The following is a 16,213-nucleotide window of genomic DNA, read 5'->3' on the forward strand; positions in this document are numbered from 1 at the left end:
TTTAACAGTATACTTTGAGATTAATAAAAGGGGAAAAGATCTTCAGAATAGTCCTGGCTATTTTAAAACTCATTGAAGTTACAGAAGGAACATGTAGACAAGCTTATGGTTGTGTGAAACAGAGCGCACGACGTGTGTGCAAAATAGCAATTTTTGATATAGACTTAAATGTGCTACCATAATACAGATAGATGTGTTTATCCATTTATTAGACAGAAATGAAGTGGTGAAATATAGCTCTTGTACCCAGTGGATTTGCTACTAAGAAACTGTTAGAGAGATCTTTACCCATTCTTTGTTTCTCTCTAAGTTATTGTGGTGCTGTTTGCTGCTCTGAAGAGGCAACGAAAGAAGGAGCCTTTGATCCTCTCTAAAGAGGACATCAGAGACAACATTGTGAGTTATAATGATGAAGGCGGTGGAGAGGAAGACACCCAAGCCTTTGATATTGGTACACTGAGGAATCCTGCAGCTATCGAGGATAAGAAGCTTCGACGAGACATTATCCCTGAAACATTATTTATACCACGGAGGACTCCTTCAGCACCAGATAATACAGATGTCCGAGATTTCATTAACCAAAGGCTAAAAGAGCATGATACTGATCCTTCTGCTCCACCGTATGACTCGCTTGCAACCTATGCCTATGAAGGGAATGATTCAATAGCTGAATCCTTGAGCTCCTTAGAGTCGGCTACTACTGAAGGAGACCAAAACTATGATTACCTGCGAGAATGGGGCCCTCGATTTAATAAGCTAGCTGAAATGTATGGTGGAGGAGAAAGTGATAAAGACACTTCTTAACCTACAGTAGGCTACTTTTTTTTTTCCTTTGAGTGGAAGTAATTTTACAGACACCTTCTGCACTCAACAGTATTTAATATTCAGGAATATTTTCCTGCCACTCAGCACAATGTTTTCCTTTTAAAATTTCTTTAAAATTTGTCCATTAATGTCATTCATTCTTTCTAGTAGGATGCCACTTGGAATATATACAGCATTTTATTTAACCACCTTCCAAGAGCCAAAGCTATGGAATTCAGTGTTGTTCATTTTAGTAAGTAAAATAAGTAATGTCTTACCTTCAGAAATTTGAACAGGGTGATAATCCCTTCAGCAACCTCATGTACAAGCCGCTTCTGTTAGGTACATGTCCTATCCTTGCAAGTGCAGCTTTTAAGACGGCAAAGAAGAAAAAACCCAGTATGTCATGTTCTGTACATTAAAATTAAAACAAAATGTACATGTGGTGTTAATAAGTGTAATATGCAGCTGGTTTAAAGAAAAAAGTTTGTGCAACTTCATTTCATCAAATTCTATCTGCCAATGTTTTATATTTATATTTTTGTATTTATTTTTAAGAAATAAACCAGTTTTTACAACTATGTTGATGCTTGCCTGCCTGTTCTGGCCATGAATTCCAGGCTTGAAGAGAACATGAAATTTCTCCAATGACAGCATAACCAACAGTACTTGTATGCTGCAGTATTCTCCATACATTTAAAACAATCTGAAGTGCTTGTGTTCACTGGAGGAGGACCAAGTTTCAGACCTATTTGCTTGCTCAAAAGTTCTACACTTGCCATTTTAAAGGAAATTTTATTTTATTTTTGAGCTGAACTAATGATATTCTGTTCTAGAAAGATGAAAGAAATTGTCTCAACTGGAGTTACCTTATTGTAAAGACATGCTGGTACACGTAGTCCACCCAAACACAGAAAATTCATCTAAAATACTGAATTTCTTTGTTCTATAGTTCTCTATTTTGAATCATATTGTATCACCAGAGGTGATCTGTAACTTCAATGGATACAATCTAAAAAAGATACTTAAACATTTTTATGCACTAGCCTTTCCCAAAGACAAATCATTTGATGACAAAATACCATGCGTTGTTTGTCAGCCATCTGAGGGTAAACTAACCTCGTTTAAAGCCATCAGGCTGAAGGCTGACAATGTCAGAAAAAATACACACACTCACACCCCCCACCCCAATTTACTGACTTTTCTGATAGCTTGGAAAAGTCTACTGAAAAGAAACTGGACTAACTAACCAACTGTAGCAAAAATCATACTTTAGCTATCACAAAACAAAATAGGTATCCTAAGACATTTGAAGATGTCTCTTCTTTCTTTCAATCTTTATATTATGCAAATCTATTTGGTAAACAAGGACAGCATTTCTGAAACATTGCTGAGATGAAATAATTTCAGAGGAAAAGCAGGATGGTATGCGGTCTTATTTACTTATCTATTATGGAAGAAGTGTATCTAGAGGATCATCCTTTCTCTGTCTCTCTTAACTTCTTACTAGCATAAAATCGACATATACTGAAAACATATTAGTCCCTCCAAAAATTCAATGCTGCATTCTTATTTGATGAGATATTTCTTCTCCTTAATGGAGTGATTAAATCCAATGAAGTTGAAAGCTGAATGAAGTGCCATTATGAAAGCTATTTTGGTGCAGTGGACACCAAACTTTTATTAACTTGATATCAAGTTAAACTATTTGATCTATTAAAAACCTATGAAGATTATGGATTTTTCTTGATTTCACTCAATAATGCTTTCATTAACCAAGGAATTTTTATATACTTGAATAGAAAATAATTCCGAGAATATTAAAAAACAGATAATCAGCATTACAAAGCTTTGTAAAACTCTTACAGGCCATACAAGCAGCTGATCTTCTCTACGATTATCTAGTGAAAGGGACCTAATTCTTTCTTCCTTCCTAATCTCCATTTGTCTTTCAACAGCATGTAATAGAAACAAATGAAGAAAATTTGTCTATTAAATACATGAATAGCCAAAAGGCACACTTCCGATAGTGTTTGCTACCTGCAGTAACACTGAGACAATTGACATGCTACGTATTTAACTGGGTATGTATTAGGACAGAAGATAAAACACACTGTAATACAGCCTATTTTGAAATTATTTTAAAACCCAGGATTTACCTCTTTGTTTATAACAAGATTTTGGTTAAGCAAGTCCAGCAAACACATTGAAATATAACTCAGTAAGAATCTCTGTTTTGTTTCCAGAAAGAAAGAAACAAATGCACACATCTCCTGATATGCTGATAAACTTATCAGCAAATGTCAAATAAGACTACCATTTTGATTTGCATTACAGTACTTCTTTTTGAATAACTGTGGAATATTTATCTATCACTACTTTTAAGGAAGTAAGCATTCAGCACAATCTGAACCTAGTATTTAAAATTTAATCCTGAATGCATTATTCAAAAAAATAGTATTATATATTGTGAAACTATGTAACAACATATAAACATAAAAATAAAATCATTATATAAATAGTATAAATGAAAATTTGGTTTTGCCCCTTGCCAGATTCTTGGAATTTTATTTCCCAGTATGTTTTAGGAAAAGGAAAAAACATAAATTTCAGCACCATACATACATGTTACTGTGCAAATATCATTTCATTGTCCTAATATATAGCTTTTTACTGTGCAAATACCTCAGTCTAGTGAAAGTGGGCATAGAAATATGCAGTCAGCTGTGCAGACAAATCACAAAAAAACATTCAGGAAGTCATAATTCATTCTTATATCTAATTTATTTTAGGAACTAGATCTTTTAAGCAACTGAGTCCAGTTCTTAATATTGCATACAGTCACAGAATAGTCCGCAATGTTCTTCATGCTTTTACATGATAGAGATGAGTCACAACATCTTAGTCAAATGTAAGGCCATATATTAAAAGATAAAAGTCATAAGGATCAGATGTCATGGAAAGGTAGAAGGAAGGAATCAATGACACTCTCTCAATGTCTTCCTTAGAACCCTTTCAATAGTAAGGAATTGGAAAGTAAAACTCCCAGACAGTTCAAATTGGAGAAAATGTAAAATAGGACACCTGCTTCCCAAGTAGTACCCGCTAAACCCTGCCACGTGAAATTCTATGAAACTGAACAAAATGCAGCAACGTTCAGTAAACCAGACTCTAGTGCTGTTTAGTCTGAATGACTTTTCTATGCTTTCTCATGACAAAAATACTACAAGACCACACCAAATAATGAGAAAATACGTTAATATTGCATTTCAGGTGGAACCTACAAATGACTTACAAGACAGGCCTTACAAACTCAGAAACATATCAAAACTATTGCAGCTGGACCCCCTACATTGTTAGCGTTCTTAGAATCTATTTGCAAATATTTTATTTATTTCTTTTTTCCCCAAGAAAGAATTTTGTCAAAGGAGGCATATACAAAATCTTAACAACAAAAATAATGATACTTCATAGCGGTAACTATGTAACTGGAGTAGCTACAAAAATATCTGTTAAGGGCTACAGAGCTGCTCATTATGCTAATCGTGAACAATGGAAACTAATCCAATCACTGCTGCAGTTTGTTTCAGACTGATTTGCCTTTATTCTAACATAAATAAATTTTGTGATGATGCTCTAGGTTTATCCAAACTTTAGGAAAAAGTAACTATTTTCTTTTGGCCTATCACTAACCAAAATACAAATGAATGAACTTCTTAGGAAGCTAGTTGATAGCATATCTGATACAAGCATATCAAATAAAGAGTTTAGGCTGCCTCACTTTTGTCAAATGAGTGAACTTGAGATCTGATTATCAGAGTTCTCAGAAGCCTTCAAACATGGTGTTATCACTATAAAACTCACGTAAACAGCACAGAAATCACCAACTAATCTGTTTACAGCAAGATGAGCAGATAGATCTTCAAGCTAAAACAATTTATCTTGTTCATAACAGTCTTAATCTATTATGTTCAAAACCATTATCTAAACAGTAAACAAAATGACACAATAGCAAATATAAGGAGACATGTGAATACAATTTTTTCCAACAGTGGACTTCTCTATTGCCACCCCAGTTTTTTTAGAGGCTTATTCAAACTCTATTTGAATATGCTGCAACTGGCTGAAAAGACACATTTCACATAAATGAAGATGTGAAATACAGTAATAACAACAAGGGAATCAATAAATACAAGAAGTCGGAGATAATTTTTTTTTTAATTTTGTTTTCATTTTAAAGGGATGTAATAACTATTAAATAAAAATACAATTTTTAAACTGTTTTTTTTCTGAATGTGAACTTTTTTTAAATATTTCAAAACAAACATTTAACTTCTGAGAAAATTTCATTGTCTTTAAGTTGATGTCAACCTCAATAAACAATGAAAAATAAAAAACTCTCTGAAAAGATATATGACAAATACTCTTTCTTTGATTTTTGTCTACGAACCAGGCATCAGATATATTTTGAACTTGGCAAAAAAACTAATGAGCATTTCTATTAATGCTTGCAAAACTGTAATTTCATTATTGATTAAACATTAGAAGACAAATATTTTCTAAATATACTCACACCCATGTTTAGGTACTGTGTGTGGAAACTTTCAGCAAGCTTCTCTTCTGTCTGTCCCTTTTGGGGAAAGAGAACACGTTCTAAGTGTGTAATAGTCATTAAAAGGTTAAAGGAAAGCCAACTGTTATATCTAGAAAGTATATTTTATGTTCCAAACAGATTATAGGATGACAAAGTAGTGTGACTTTCAGCTGTACAGTCACAAAAAATATAGAAAATCCAAGAAATTAAGTAATCAGTTACTCCTGAAAAATTTTGGAAGTCACGACAGTGTTGGCAAACCTTAATTTATGGAGGAACTTCGGTATATTTAACAATGGTACATAAAGAATGACTCAATTAAAATGCACATCTCTAGTATGCATCTCCTCTCATGAATGTCATCATTGTAATAAATTACAGACGTCATGAACATTTGTAGTTTTGGCTGGTTTCCATAGAGTATAGTAATCTGATTGTTCACAAGGAAAGTCAGAAGATTTCATCACCTTCAGGAGCATCACTGACTTGCTGTGAATCATGGCAGTCAGAATTTTTACATGTAGAGGAGGAAATTCCAAATTTCATAGTCTGCTTAGATATCCAAATAGTGTTTGACAAGGTACCTCATCAAAACTCCTAAAGAAATTAAGCTGCCATGGAATAAAAGTGAAAGTCCTCATCTGGGCAAAAGACAGAAAAGCAATGATCATAAATATTCAACAATCATAGTAAAGGAAGGCTAAAAGCGGAATCCTTCATGATCTGATCTTCTGATCTGGAAAACAATGTGAATGATGAGATAAAAAAGTTTATTTGTTATCATTATTACATCTAGGACCCATAAATAAAGGGGCCAGACCTAAGAATTGAAGTAACACAAAGCAACTATATATGACTAGACAATAAGTTGGCAGATAAAATCATTATCAATTTATGTGAAGTGATGCAGTGATGGGACATGGTTATTCATAAATGAGATGTTGTAGTTATAATAGTTAATTGTGGGAAAACCGTAGCAAAGTATAAAGTAAATGGAAATAAAATATTAAGCATTATTAGGAAAAGAACAAAAAACCTGTTATGCTACTGTCTGTCTGAAGGTTTTATTGCAGTCCTTATCACATTCTACTGCAGAAATGATTTTGTGAACCTAGAAAAATGAGGTTAAGGGATGACCAAAATTGAAAATGGTTTGTTTGTGAGGTAAAATGAGTCAGGTCAATATTCTTCAGTTGACAGAAATGTGACAAATATCTGTCAAAATGATATATATTCTATCATATAGAAGATCTACTATTCACTATGTTTTTCAATGAAGTAACAGGAATCATCTAATAACACCAACGAACACCAGATTAAAAAGTAGTTCATTTTTCAGACACAAAACAAACATAAAAGTTTGGAGTCTTACTGCAAGATTTTTTAGATACTAATTGCTTAACTGTATTACAAAACTGTTAAAGGAAATGTTTGAAAAGCTCTTCAATGCAAGTTGCAACCATGCAAGAAGCCCTGGGATTTTACATTGCAAGTGACCATAGGAGTAACTTCTGTAAAGGTATTACTACGTGCTTACTTTATACATTCATTTCTCTCAAACATCCACATCTGATCACCATTAAAAACAGCTTTATTAAACATTGGATTTCTGGTACAGTGACTCATATGTTCTAAATTTTATGACATTCTTCATGCCCACCCTATAATTCCAAATGCAAATGATCAGCAATCCTTGACATTCTTTATATTGAAACTGCTGCTGAATCATCATGGGATAATTTTCCAGAAAATGCTTTAACAGTATCAAGAAGAGAAGTAGACCAGGAAAACAGTAGGTGGTATTGACAGAAAAAAACCTTAACTGTACTCAGCTAAATACATCTTGCCTTCAAAGTATTTGCACTTTAAAATAAGTGGGCCCAAAGTATAAACTCATTTAAAGAAGATGTAGTGGCTATAAAGAATCATAGAATAGTTAGCGTTGGAAAGGACCTCAAGATCATCTAGTTCCAACACCCCTGCCATGGGCCCGAACACCTCACACTAAACCATGTCATCCAAGGCTCTCTCCAACCTGACCTTGAACACTGACAGGGACGGAGCATTCACAACTTCCCTGGGCAACCCATTCCAGTTCCTCAGCACCCTTAAAGTAAAGAATTTCTTCCTTACATCCAATCTAAACTTCCCCTGTTTAAGTTTTAACCCATTACCCCTTGTCTTATCACTACAGTACCTAGCAAAGTGTTCTTCTCCAGCATCTTTGTAGGCCCCCTTCAGACACTGGAATTCTGCTATGAGGTCTCCATGCAGACTTCTGTTCTGCAGGCTGAACAACCCCAACTTCCTCAGCCTGTCTTCATACAGGAGGTGCTCCATTACCGTGATTATCCTCGTGGCCCTCCTCTGGCCTTGTTCTAACAGTTCCATGTCCTTTTGATGTTGAGGACACCAGAACTGCATACAATACTCCAAGTGATGTCTCATGAGAGCAGAGTAGAGGGGGCAAGATCACCTCCTTCGACCTTCTGGTCATGCTCCTTTTGATGCAGTCCAGGATATGGTTGGCTTTCTGGGCTGCAAGCTCACACTGCTGGCTCATGTTCAGCTTCTCATCAACCAACACCCCGAAGTCGTTCTCCACAGGGCTGCTCTGGATCACTTCTCTGGCCAACCTGTAGCTGTGTCTGAGATTGCTCCGACCCAGGTGTGTAGGATCTTGCACTTGTCATGGTTAAACTTCATAAGGCTGGCATCAGCCCACCTCACAAGTGTGTCAAGATCCCTCTGGATGGCATTCCTTCCCTCCAGCTTATCAACCAAACCACACAGTTTGGTGTCATCAGAAACTTGCTGAGGGCACACTCAATCCCACTGTCCATGTCAGCGATGAAGATGTTGAACAAGACCGGTCCCAACACCAATTCCTGAGGGACACCACTTGTTACTGGTCTCCAGCCAGACACGGAGGCATTGTCAACAACTCTTTGCATACGGCCAGCCAGCCAGTTCTTTATCCACTGAGTGGTTCACCTGCCAAATTGATGTCCCTCCAAGACAAGAATGTCATGTGGGACAGTGTCAAACGCTTTACACAAGTCCAGGTAGATGACATCAACTGCACAACCCCTGTCCATCAGTTCTGTAGCCCCATCATAGAAGGCCAGCAAATTTGTCAGGCAGGATTTCCCCTTAGTGAAGCCATGCTGGATGTCACCAAGAATCTTGCTGGTTTTCATATGCCTTAGCATTCCTTCCAGGAGAATCTGCTCCAAGATATTGCCAGGCACAGAGGTGAGACTGAGCAGTCTGTAATTTCCTGGGTCATCCATTTTCCCCTTCTTGAAAATGGGGGTTATATTTCCCTTTTCCAGTAGTTGGGAACTTCACCTGACTGCCATGATTTCTCAAATATGATGGACAGTGGCTTAGCAACTTCATGTGCCAGCTCCTCCAGGACCCGCAGATGGATTTCATCAGGCCCCATGGAGTTGTGTACATTCAGGTTATTCAGATTGTCTCAAACCAGACCCTCTCCTACAGTGGGCCTAGGGTCTTCATTCTCCCAGTCCCTTCATCTGCCTTCCAAGTCTTGGGTGGTGTAGTCAGAGCATTTGCCAGTGAAGACCGAGGCAAAGAAGTCATTCAGAACCTCAGCCTTCTCCAAATCCAGGATAGCCAGTTGTCTTGATAGCTTCTGGAGGAGGCCCACATTGTCCCTAGTTTGTCTTTTATTTGCTACATACCTATAGGATCCCTTCCTTTTATCCTTAATATTCCTAGACAAGTTTAATTCTAACTGGGTCTTAGCTTTCTTAACATGTTTCCTAGCTTCCCGGACAACATCTCTGTAATCTTCCCAGGCAGCCTGTCCTTGCTTCCACCTTTTATAAGCCTCTTTCTTCCTTTGAATTTTCCTCAGCAGCTCTTTATCCATCCAAGGAGGTCTCCTGGCCCTCCTGCTGTACTTCCTTCTAGTTGGGATGCAACACTCCTGAGCCTGTAGCAGGTGATCCTTGAATATCAACCAAGAGTCTTGGGCCCCGCTGCTCTCTAGGGCTATATCTCATGGAACCTTACTAAGCAGGTTCCTGAAGAGGCCAGTCTGCTCTCTTGATGTCCAGGGCAGTGAGTTTGCTGTATACTCTTGTCACTGTCCTGAGGATCTCAAATTCAACCATCTCATGATCGCTGGCAGGCTGACCTGGAACGTTACATTTCCAATGAGCCCTTCCCTGTTGGTGAGCATGAGGTCAAGCATGGCATCTCTCCTTGTCGGTTCCTCTATTACTTGCAGAAGGATGTTGTCTTCCACACAATCGAGGAACCTCCTGGATTGCTTGTGCCGGGCCATACTGTTGCTCCAGCAGATATCAGGGTGGTTGAAGTCCCCCATGAGAGCAAGGGCTTGTGAGCATGAGGCTTTTCCTATCTGTCTATAGAGTGCTTCATCCACAGATTCCTCTTGATCAGGCAGTCTGTAACAGATCCCCATAGTAATGTCCCCCATAGCTGTTTTCCCTTTAACCATGACCCACAAACTCTCTGTACCTGTCCTCAGAGTTCCAAACCCTCCAGCCTATCCCTAACATAAAGGGCAACTCCCCCTCCCCGCCTGATGGGCCTGTCTTTTCTAAAGAGCCTGTAACCTTCTATTCCAACACTCCACTCATAAGAGCCATCCCACCATGTTTCTGTGATGCCTATTTTATCATACCCTTGTAGACGTGCACACACCTCTAATTCCTCTTGTTTGTTCCCCATGCTATGGGCATTTGTATAGAGGCATCTGAGCTGAGTTCCAAATGAAGCTGGCTCATTGGCTGGAGCAGCTGGAATATCTCTGCATTGCTCAAAGCATTTATTATAGGTGCTGGCAATTGATTGGGTGTGTCAGGATGGAATGATGCCCTCCTCCCCCAACACATCTAGTTTAAAGCCTCCTCGACCGGTCTGGCAGGCCTCCTACCAAAACTACTCTTTCCATTAGACCAGCTCCACCAGCCCCTGCTAGACCTGGCCTACTGACGTGGGTCCCGTGTTCAAGCTATCCAAACTGCTGACTATGGCACCACCCTTCTAACTATTTATTAACCTGGCCAATCCTCCTAGCCTTTTTAGGGTCCTTCCCTGTATCCTGGAGAATAGATGAGAAGACTATCTGAGCTCCAGAGCCCCTAACCACCTCTCCCAGGGCTCTGTAGTCCTTCTTCATGTTCTCCAGACTACTGCTATCTATATTACTACCACCCATATGGATCACTAGAAGCGGGTAATAGTCAGCGGGACATACTAGAGCAGGCAGCCTCTCTGCAACATCCCTGATCCATGGCCTTGCTAGGCAACACACCTCCCTTGAGACTGGGTCAGTCCAACAGAAGGGTGCCTTTCAAAGTAGAGTCCCGTACTACTTTGACCCGCTGTTTTTTCCTGGCAGCACGAGTAGAGATTTTTTTTTACCAGTGCGTCAGCCAGTTGTTTGTGGTGTGAGTGTGCTTCCTCATTAGCCCTCTACAGGACCTCTACAGGACATCCTGGGCATGTCCTGTTGAGGACTTGAGGCTCCCTCAGTGGCTGTTACTGCTCTGAGTTGAGCCTCCTGGACGCTCACCTCCCCCCAGCTCAGGTGTTGAAGGCTTGTCTCTCGAGCTACTCACCTCAGACGTGTGCATGCACACAATATATATGTATGGCATGGGAGGAAAACGTATTTCATTCATATTAATAAAATAATTTTGTAAATGTCAGATGACACACCCAGCAGAAAAACCTTAGACAGCTACTATGCACAATGATGCCAAAGGTACGTAAACCATCCTTTATTATCTTCTGAAAACAGTGACGTGAGCATCCTTGGTATACATGAGGATGGAAGAAAGAAAAAAACCCTCTCCTTTGTAGCTGAGGACTCTACCTGGCCTTCTTCTATGCCAGTGCACTGTTGAAAGAGAGGAATAAATTTTCTTCCTTATTGAAATTTCCATGTACTCCAAGTATTTTAGTAATTCCTATGTGCTCCACTATCTTAGTTCATACTGCTCTACTTTCCCCAGTTACACACTGGATAGACTTGTTTTGGAATTAGTTCAAGGCTACTATATAATGACCTAATTTATTTTTTTGCATTGTTTGATACGAAGATGGAATTCCAACATAAAGTACACCTCTCAGGGAAGCAGTTTTCTATTTCTACTTCTATTAGAGATGCTTAAAGTATTGGTAATCATAACCTATATAGTTTTGAATTTTTGATCTTGTGGATCAACGTGGATCTTGTGGAAAAATGTTCCTGGTGTGCAAGACCATCAGTTCTTAAGACCAAAAATTTACAGCAACATGTCAGCTAGAAAATATTACTTTAGTAGCTATACTTCATCATTTTATTTGTAAAATATAAATAAAGCTTTTAGGCAATGAGGATTTTTATAACAAATGTTATTGTGAAACACTCATCCTCTATAGTGGTGAGCACCATAGGAATGCCAAAAAGAAAACATAATACTTGATAGTCCCCTTTGAGCAGAATAGAACAAATGAGATGTATGGCTGCCCATGGAACAAGGACAATAGTTACTTATGAAGTGTAGGCCAGCTTTCATTCAGTAAAGGAGAAATCTGGTAAGAATGCCACACGATGAAAAATAACTGATGACACATATAAAAGATAAATAAGCACAACCAACCTCAGTAATGGCATTTCCTGAGTTGCCTTTGGACCTTTAATAATGCCAGCTAATATGGTTTAGTATATGTCAATTACTATGTGATAAAGCTCATAAAATTTTTCCCTATAAATTCTGATTTTCCTGTCTTGTATAATAAACAATTTCATATTTTATAGGTACAATTTTCAGATGTAACTGGATTAAGATTCCTTTGTAGTTGTCGCATTCTTTAAAATTTGAGTTTATTTTAAATATAAAAAAAAATCTCATTTGTTTGTTTTTTTGTAAATGAGTGGCTACCGATAACTGTTTCCTAGACCCCAGAACATTCTAGTAAACTGCCCAATAAGACTTCAGAATTGTTTTCTGTCAAGATTAAAAAAAAAAAAAAATCCCTATCCTTCAAATAATAAAACAAAAAAAAAAAAAAGGAAAGCCTTGATATCAGGAGACAGGTAAAAGCAAGTTCTACGTATTTCCCTAAAATTCCAGAACACACTGTAAAAACATAGAATTATTGAATGTTTTCGTTTGGGAGGAACCTTAAAGTTCATCTAGTATTCAGCCTAGTTTATTGAATAATAAATTGTAAGTATTGTTAAAAGTAGATTTAACAATTTTGTCAGTTTTTTCCCCTTCTGATAGCACATTAAGAAATGCCCAAGAAGGTTATGATTTCTTGTTGTCATTTTATTCACAAGAATGTCTTGTCTAATACCATAGGTCTTTTACTCTTTAAGAACTGTGAGAACATCAAATATATAACGTGAAATTATTCACATATGGTGCTATAACCTTCTACATTTGGTTCATGATGTAACATCCTTGCAGCTATAAAACATGCTTGCACACTGAAAGGGTATATTTTAGCTAAGTCAGCAAGCAAACAATCCTCAAAGTATTCTTTTTCAAAGTTCAAATCTGTGTATTCCAGAGATATAAGCCTGATTGATTATTTATGAAGGATGCTAGTTTTTTCAGCATCAAGTACAGCATGTCTTACAGAGTAAGCAAGGCCCATCTATTTCTCAAGTACACTTTAACATTATTAACATAAATAGCAGCAAGCTTTATTGAAAATGCCCATAACCAGATTTGAGAGTAACTTTGAAGACCTGTAACAGGAAGAGCAGGAGAAACCTTTCTGAAAGTTTTTTTGTAAGAAAAAAACAAAACAACCCACAGAGCTAACAAGGACATAGTCCAAACAGTTAAGCTTCAACTTCATAGCCGTTTTTCATCTCTATCCATTTCAATGAAAGTAAAACATTACTACATTTACATCCATTAATTTAATTAAGTAAAAGCAGCAGTAATCAACATTTGTATGTGCAGATATAGTCTGTATAAGCCCACTGAAAATAATTCCTCCTGGTCACTGCAAGCTATTTATAAATTTCTAAGCCATTTAATGCACAATTATCTTACATAAGGTATTAAGGGAAAAGCAATTCATGTTTAAAAGGAAAATATCAGATGGAAGAGGGGAATACTTTATTTTTTGCCCAGCATCCAAACGCTGTGAAATGAATGAACATAATTTCAGGCAGGAACTGGAGTTTAAATTCATTCTTATTTATAAAACAGTGCAAGCTGACCAATCAGTATCGATTGTTGTGTGGTGTTATTGCAAGACAAAGTATTAAAATAATCTAACAATAAAATATTGTTGCATTACTTGCAGAGATGGCAGATATTTTCTTCTGTCATTGATTTGGCTTTATTTTTTGCATGTTAACAGTGGATATACCTTGACAGTTGAGGGGATCAGTTCAGTTCTGGTAAGCACAAGAGTCAGTCAGTGTAATTGAATGGTTTTAGGCTGTTATCCTTCTTGGCACCTTGATATTCCACTCCTCATGTTAAAAAATAATAGAGCCCTAAGTCCGGTAAAGGAGTTTGATATATCGTGAGACAACTTTCGTGTCATTTCAGCAGCATACAATTTGAATTAATCAGGATGATCTACTTTATGATTTCTGAGTTTTTAATCTCTTTCATAACTACAGTGAGTATTGTCATGCACAATCAAGGAAGTAGAGAGAACATTCAAAGATAAAAGAATTAAAACCTATTGAAACATCTTGTTTCTGAGAAACAGTTATGCACAAGGTAAATACCAACTTGTTAATTCTGGAAGTCTGCCATTCCCTCATTTATTCTTTAATAAAGGAGAACAGTCACAGAGCTATAAAAAGAAAAACAGTACTCTATGGATTATTTAACTTTCTTTTTTCAACAGAGATGGTCATTAATTATTCTGGGCATGAAGGAGATTGAGTTAGGAAAGATTTTGTAGCAGATTCTACTACTTTTTCCTTCTGTATTCCAGAGAGAATTTACTTTAATGGTATCTATTCCAGATAGGTGAGGAATAAAAACAATACTGAGGAAAGGACAGTAGAACTCCAAAGTCTGTGACCTTGATCTGATTAATAAAAGAAATCAGAAGCAGTATAGTGCATTTTTACTTATGTCCTGGGTTCAGCAGTAGTAGTAATTTTTCTCCTTCTTAGTAGCTGGTGCAGTGCTTTGTTTCTGACTTTCAGTCTGGGAACAACGCTGATAACACACAGCTGTTTTAGCTGTTGCTAAGTAATGTTTACTCTGACCAAAGTCACTTCAGTCTCATGCTCTGCCAGGGAGAAGGGGAAGCTGGGAGGAAGCAGAGACAGGACACCTGACTCAAACTAACCAAATCGGTATTCCTTGCCACAGAATGTCATGCCCAATATATAAACTGGGGGCAGTTAACCTGGAAGGGCTAGATTGCCGCTCGGGTCAGGCTGGGTATTGGTGGGTGATGAGTGGTGAGTGGTTGTATTCTCTTCCCTTGTTATTTCCCTTATCATTATTATTACTGGTGGTAGCAGTAGTGGGTTTGTGTTATACCTTAGTTACTGGACTGTTGTTATCTCAGCCCGTGGGAGTTATATTCTTTTGATTCTCCTCTCCACCCTTCTGGGAGCGGGAGGAGTAATGAGTGGGGAGTGAGCGAGTGGATGCATGGTTCTGAGTTACTGTCTGGGCTTAATCCATGACAACTTATTACTTTCAGAAAACTAAAACTGAAGCTTACTCATATTTCTGCCTGGCATTACTATGACTGAAGATGACATATATTTCTGCCTGGTATTACTGCATCTTGGGGAAAATGTTACTGTTTGTATTTCATTGTTTCTTTGAGATTCAGATGTGTGAGATAATACCAGACTGCATTTATTTATTTTTATATATTTGGTTACAGGTTGCTGTTATCTTAACCACAAAACTTATGAAGGATGGCAAAAGCCATACAAACACAGTCTGTGATCTTCTTTGTTAGTACTCATCCAAAATTTGTATCTTTCAAAAATACCTAGGTATTATATTTATCTAGAATCTAGGAAGAGATTCAAGATATGACTGTCTACAGTACATGGTATATGCTCAAATATTTCTGCCTTTCAGTGAGAAGCTCTACATTTCTAATGTCTGTGCAAGATATCATCTCTTTTGCTTAATGCAGAAAGATCTGCACATTTCAGTTAGATTTTCTTGAGTATACTTAAATAGAAAGTCAAGTATTCAGCAAGCCACAATATTTTCACATGAAAAAAAAACCAACAAAAACCAAAAAAACCAACTTAAATTGTAGAATCATTGAATAGTTAGGGTTGTAAAGGACCTTAAGATCATCTAGTTCCAACCTCCCTGCCATGGGCAGAAACACCACACGCTAAACCATGCCACCCAAGACTCTATCCAGCCTGGTCAGGGATGAAGCATTCACAGCATCCTTGGGAAACTTGTGCCAGTGCCTCACTACCCTCACAGTCAAGAACTTCTTCCTTATAATCTAACCTAAACTTCCCCTGTTTCAGTTTAAACCCATTTCCTCTTGCCCTCTTGCCAAGAACTTGTATTAAACTGAACTTCTGGCTCCCATGTTAGCTGCATATGATATTCTACCAAAGCACATTCTTAAAGCATACAGGAATCTAAGAAATTGTTTCAGAAGTGCTATAGGATATTTCACATTTCCACAATATAGGTATATCAGCTCTCTCTATTAAAGCATGTCTATGTCACATTTCAGCACATCATTAAAGGTATCAATTTCACAAAGATAGAGTAGCTCACTAAACAACATAGTTTTGTGATTACATAAAATATACACACAATTATACGACTAAGAGGGACACAGGAA

At 37.5% G+C, this 16,213-nt stretch overlaps 1 protein-coding gene across 3 annotated transcripts in view; it reads left to right on the forward strand.

Annotated features, from left to right (window-relative positions):
- CDH10 (cadherin 10) overlaps positions 1–1,385 on the forward strand; it is a 91,878-nt gene extending 90,493 nt beyond the window's left edge. For all 3 annotated transcript variants that reach the window (XM_061346689.1, XM_061346688.1, XM_061346690.1), the window contains exon 12: positions 311–1,385. In XM_061346689.1, coding sequence (XP_061202673.1) covers positions 311–804 — 494 coding nt within the window. In that variant the 3' untranslated portion in view covers positions 805–1,385. The remainder of the gene's footprint in view (positions 1–310) is intronic.
- Positions 1,386–16,213: the final 14,828 nt, after the last annotated feature.

Source organism: Neopsephotus bourkii, unplaced genomic scaffold (assembly GCF_033783945.1).
Source record: "Neopsephotus bourkii isolate Nb327-2 ecotype Australia unplaced genomic scaffold, CSIRO-AGI_Nbou_v1 NB_272, whole genome shotgun sequence".
Taxonomy (NCBI): domain Eukaryota; kingdom Metazoa; phylum Chordata; class Aves; order Psittaciformes; family Psittacidae; genus Neopsephotus; species Neopsephotus bourkii.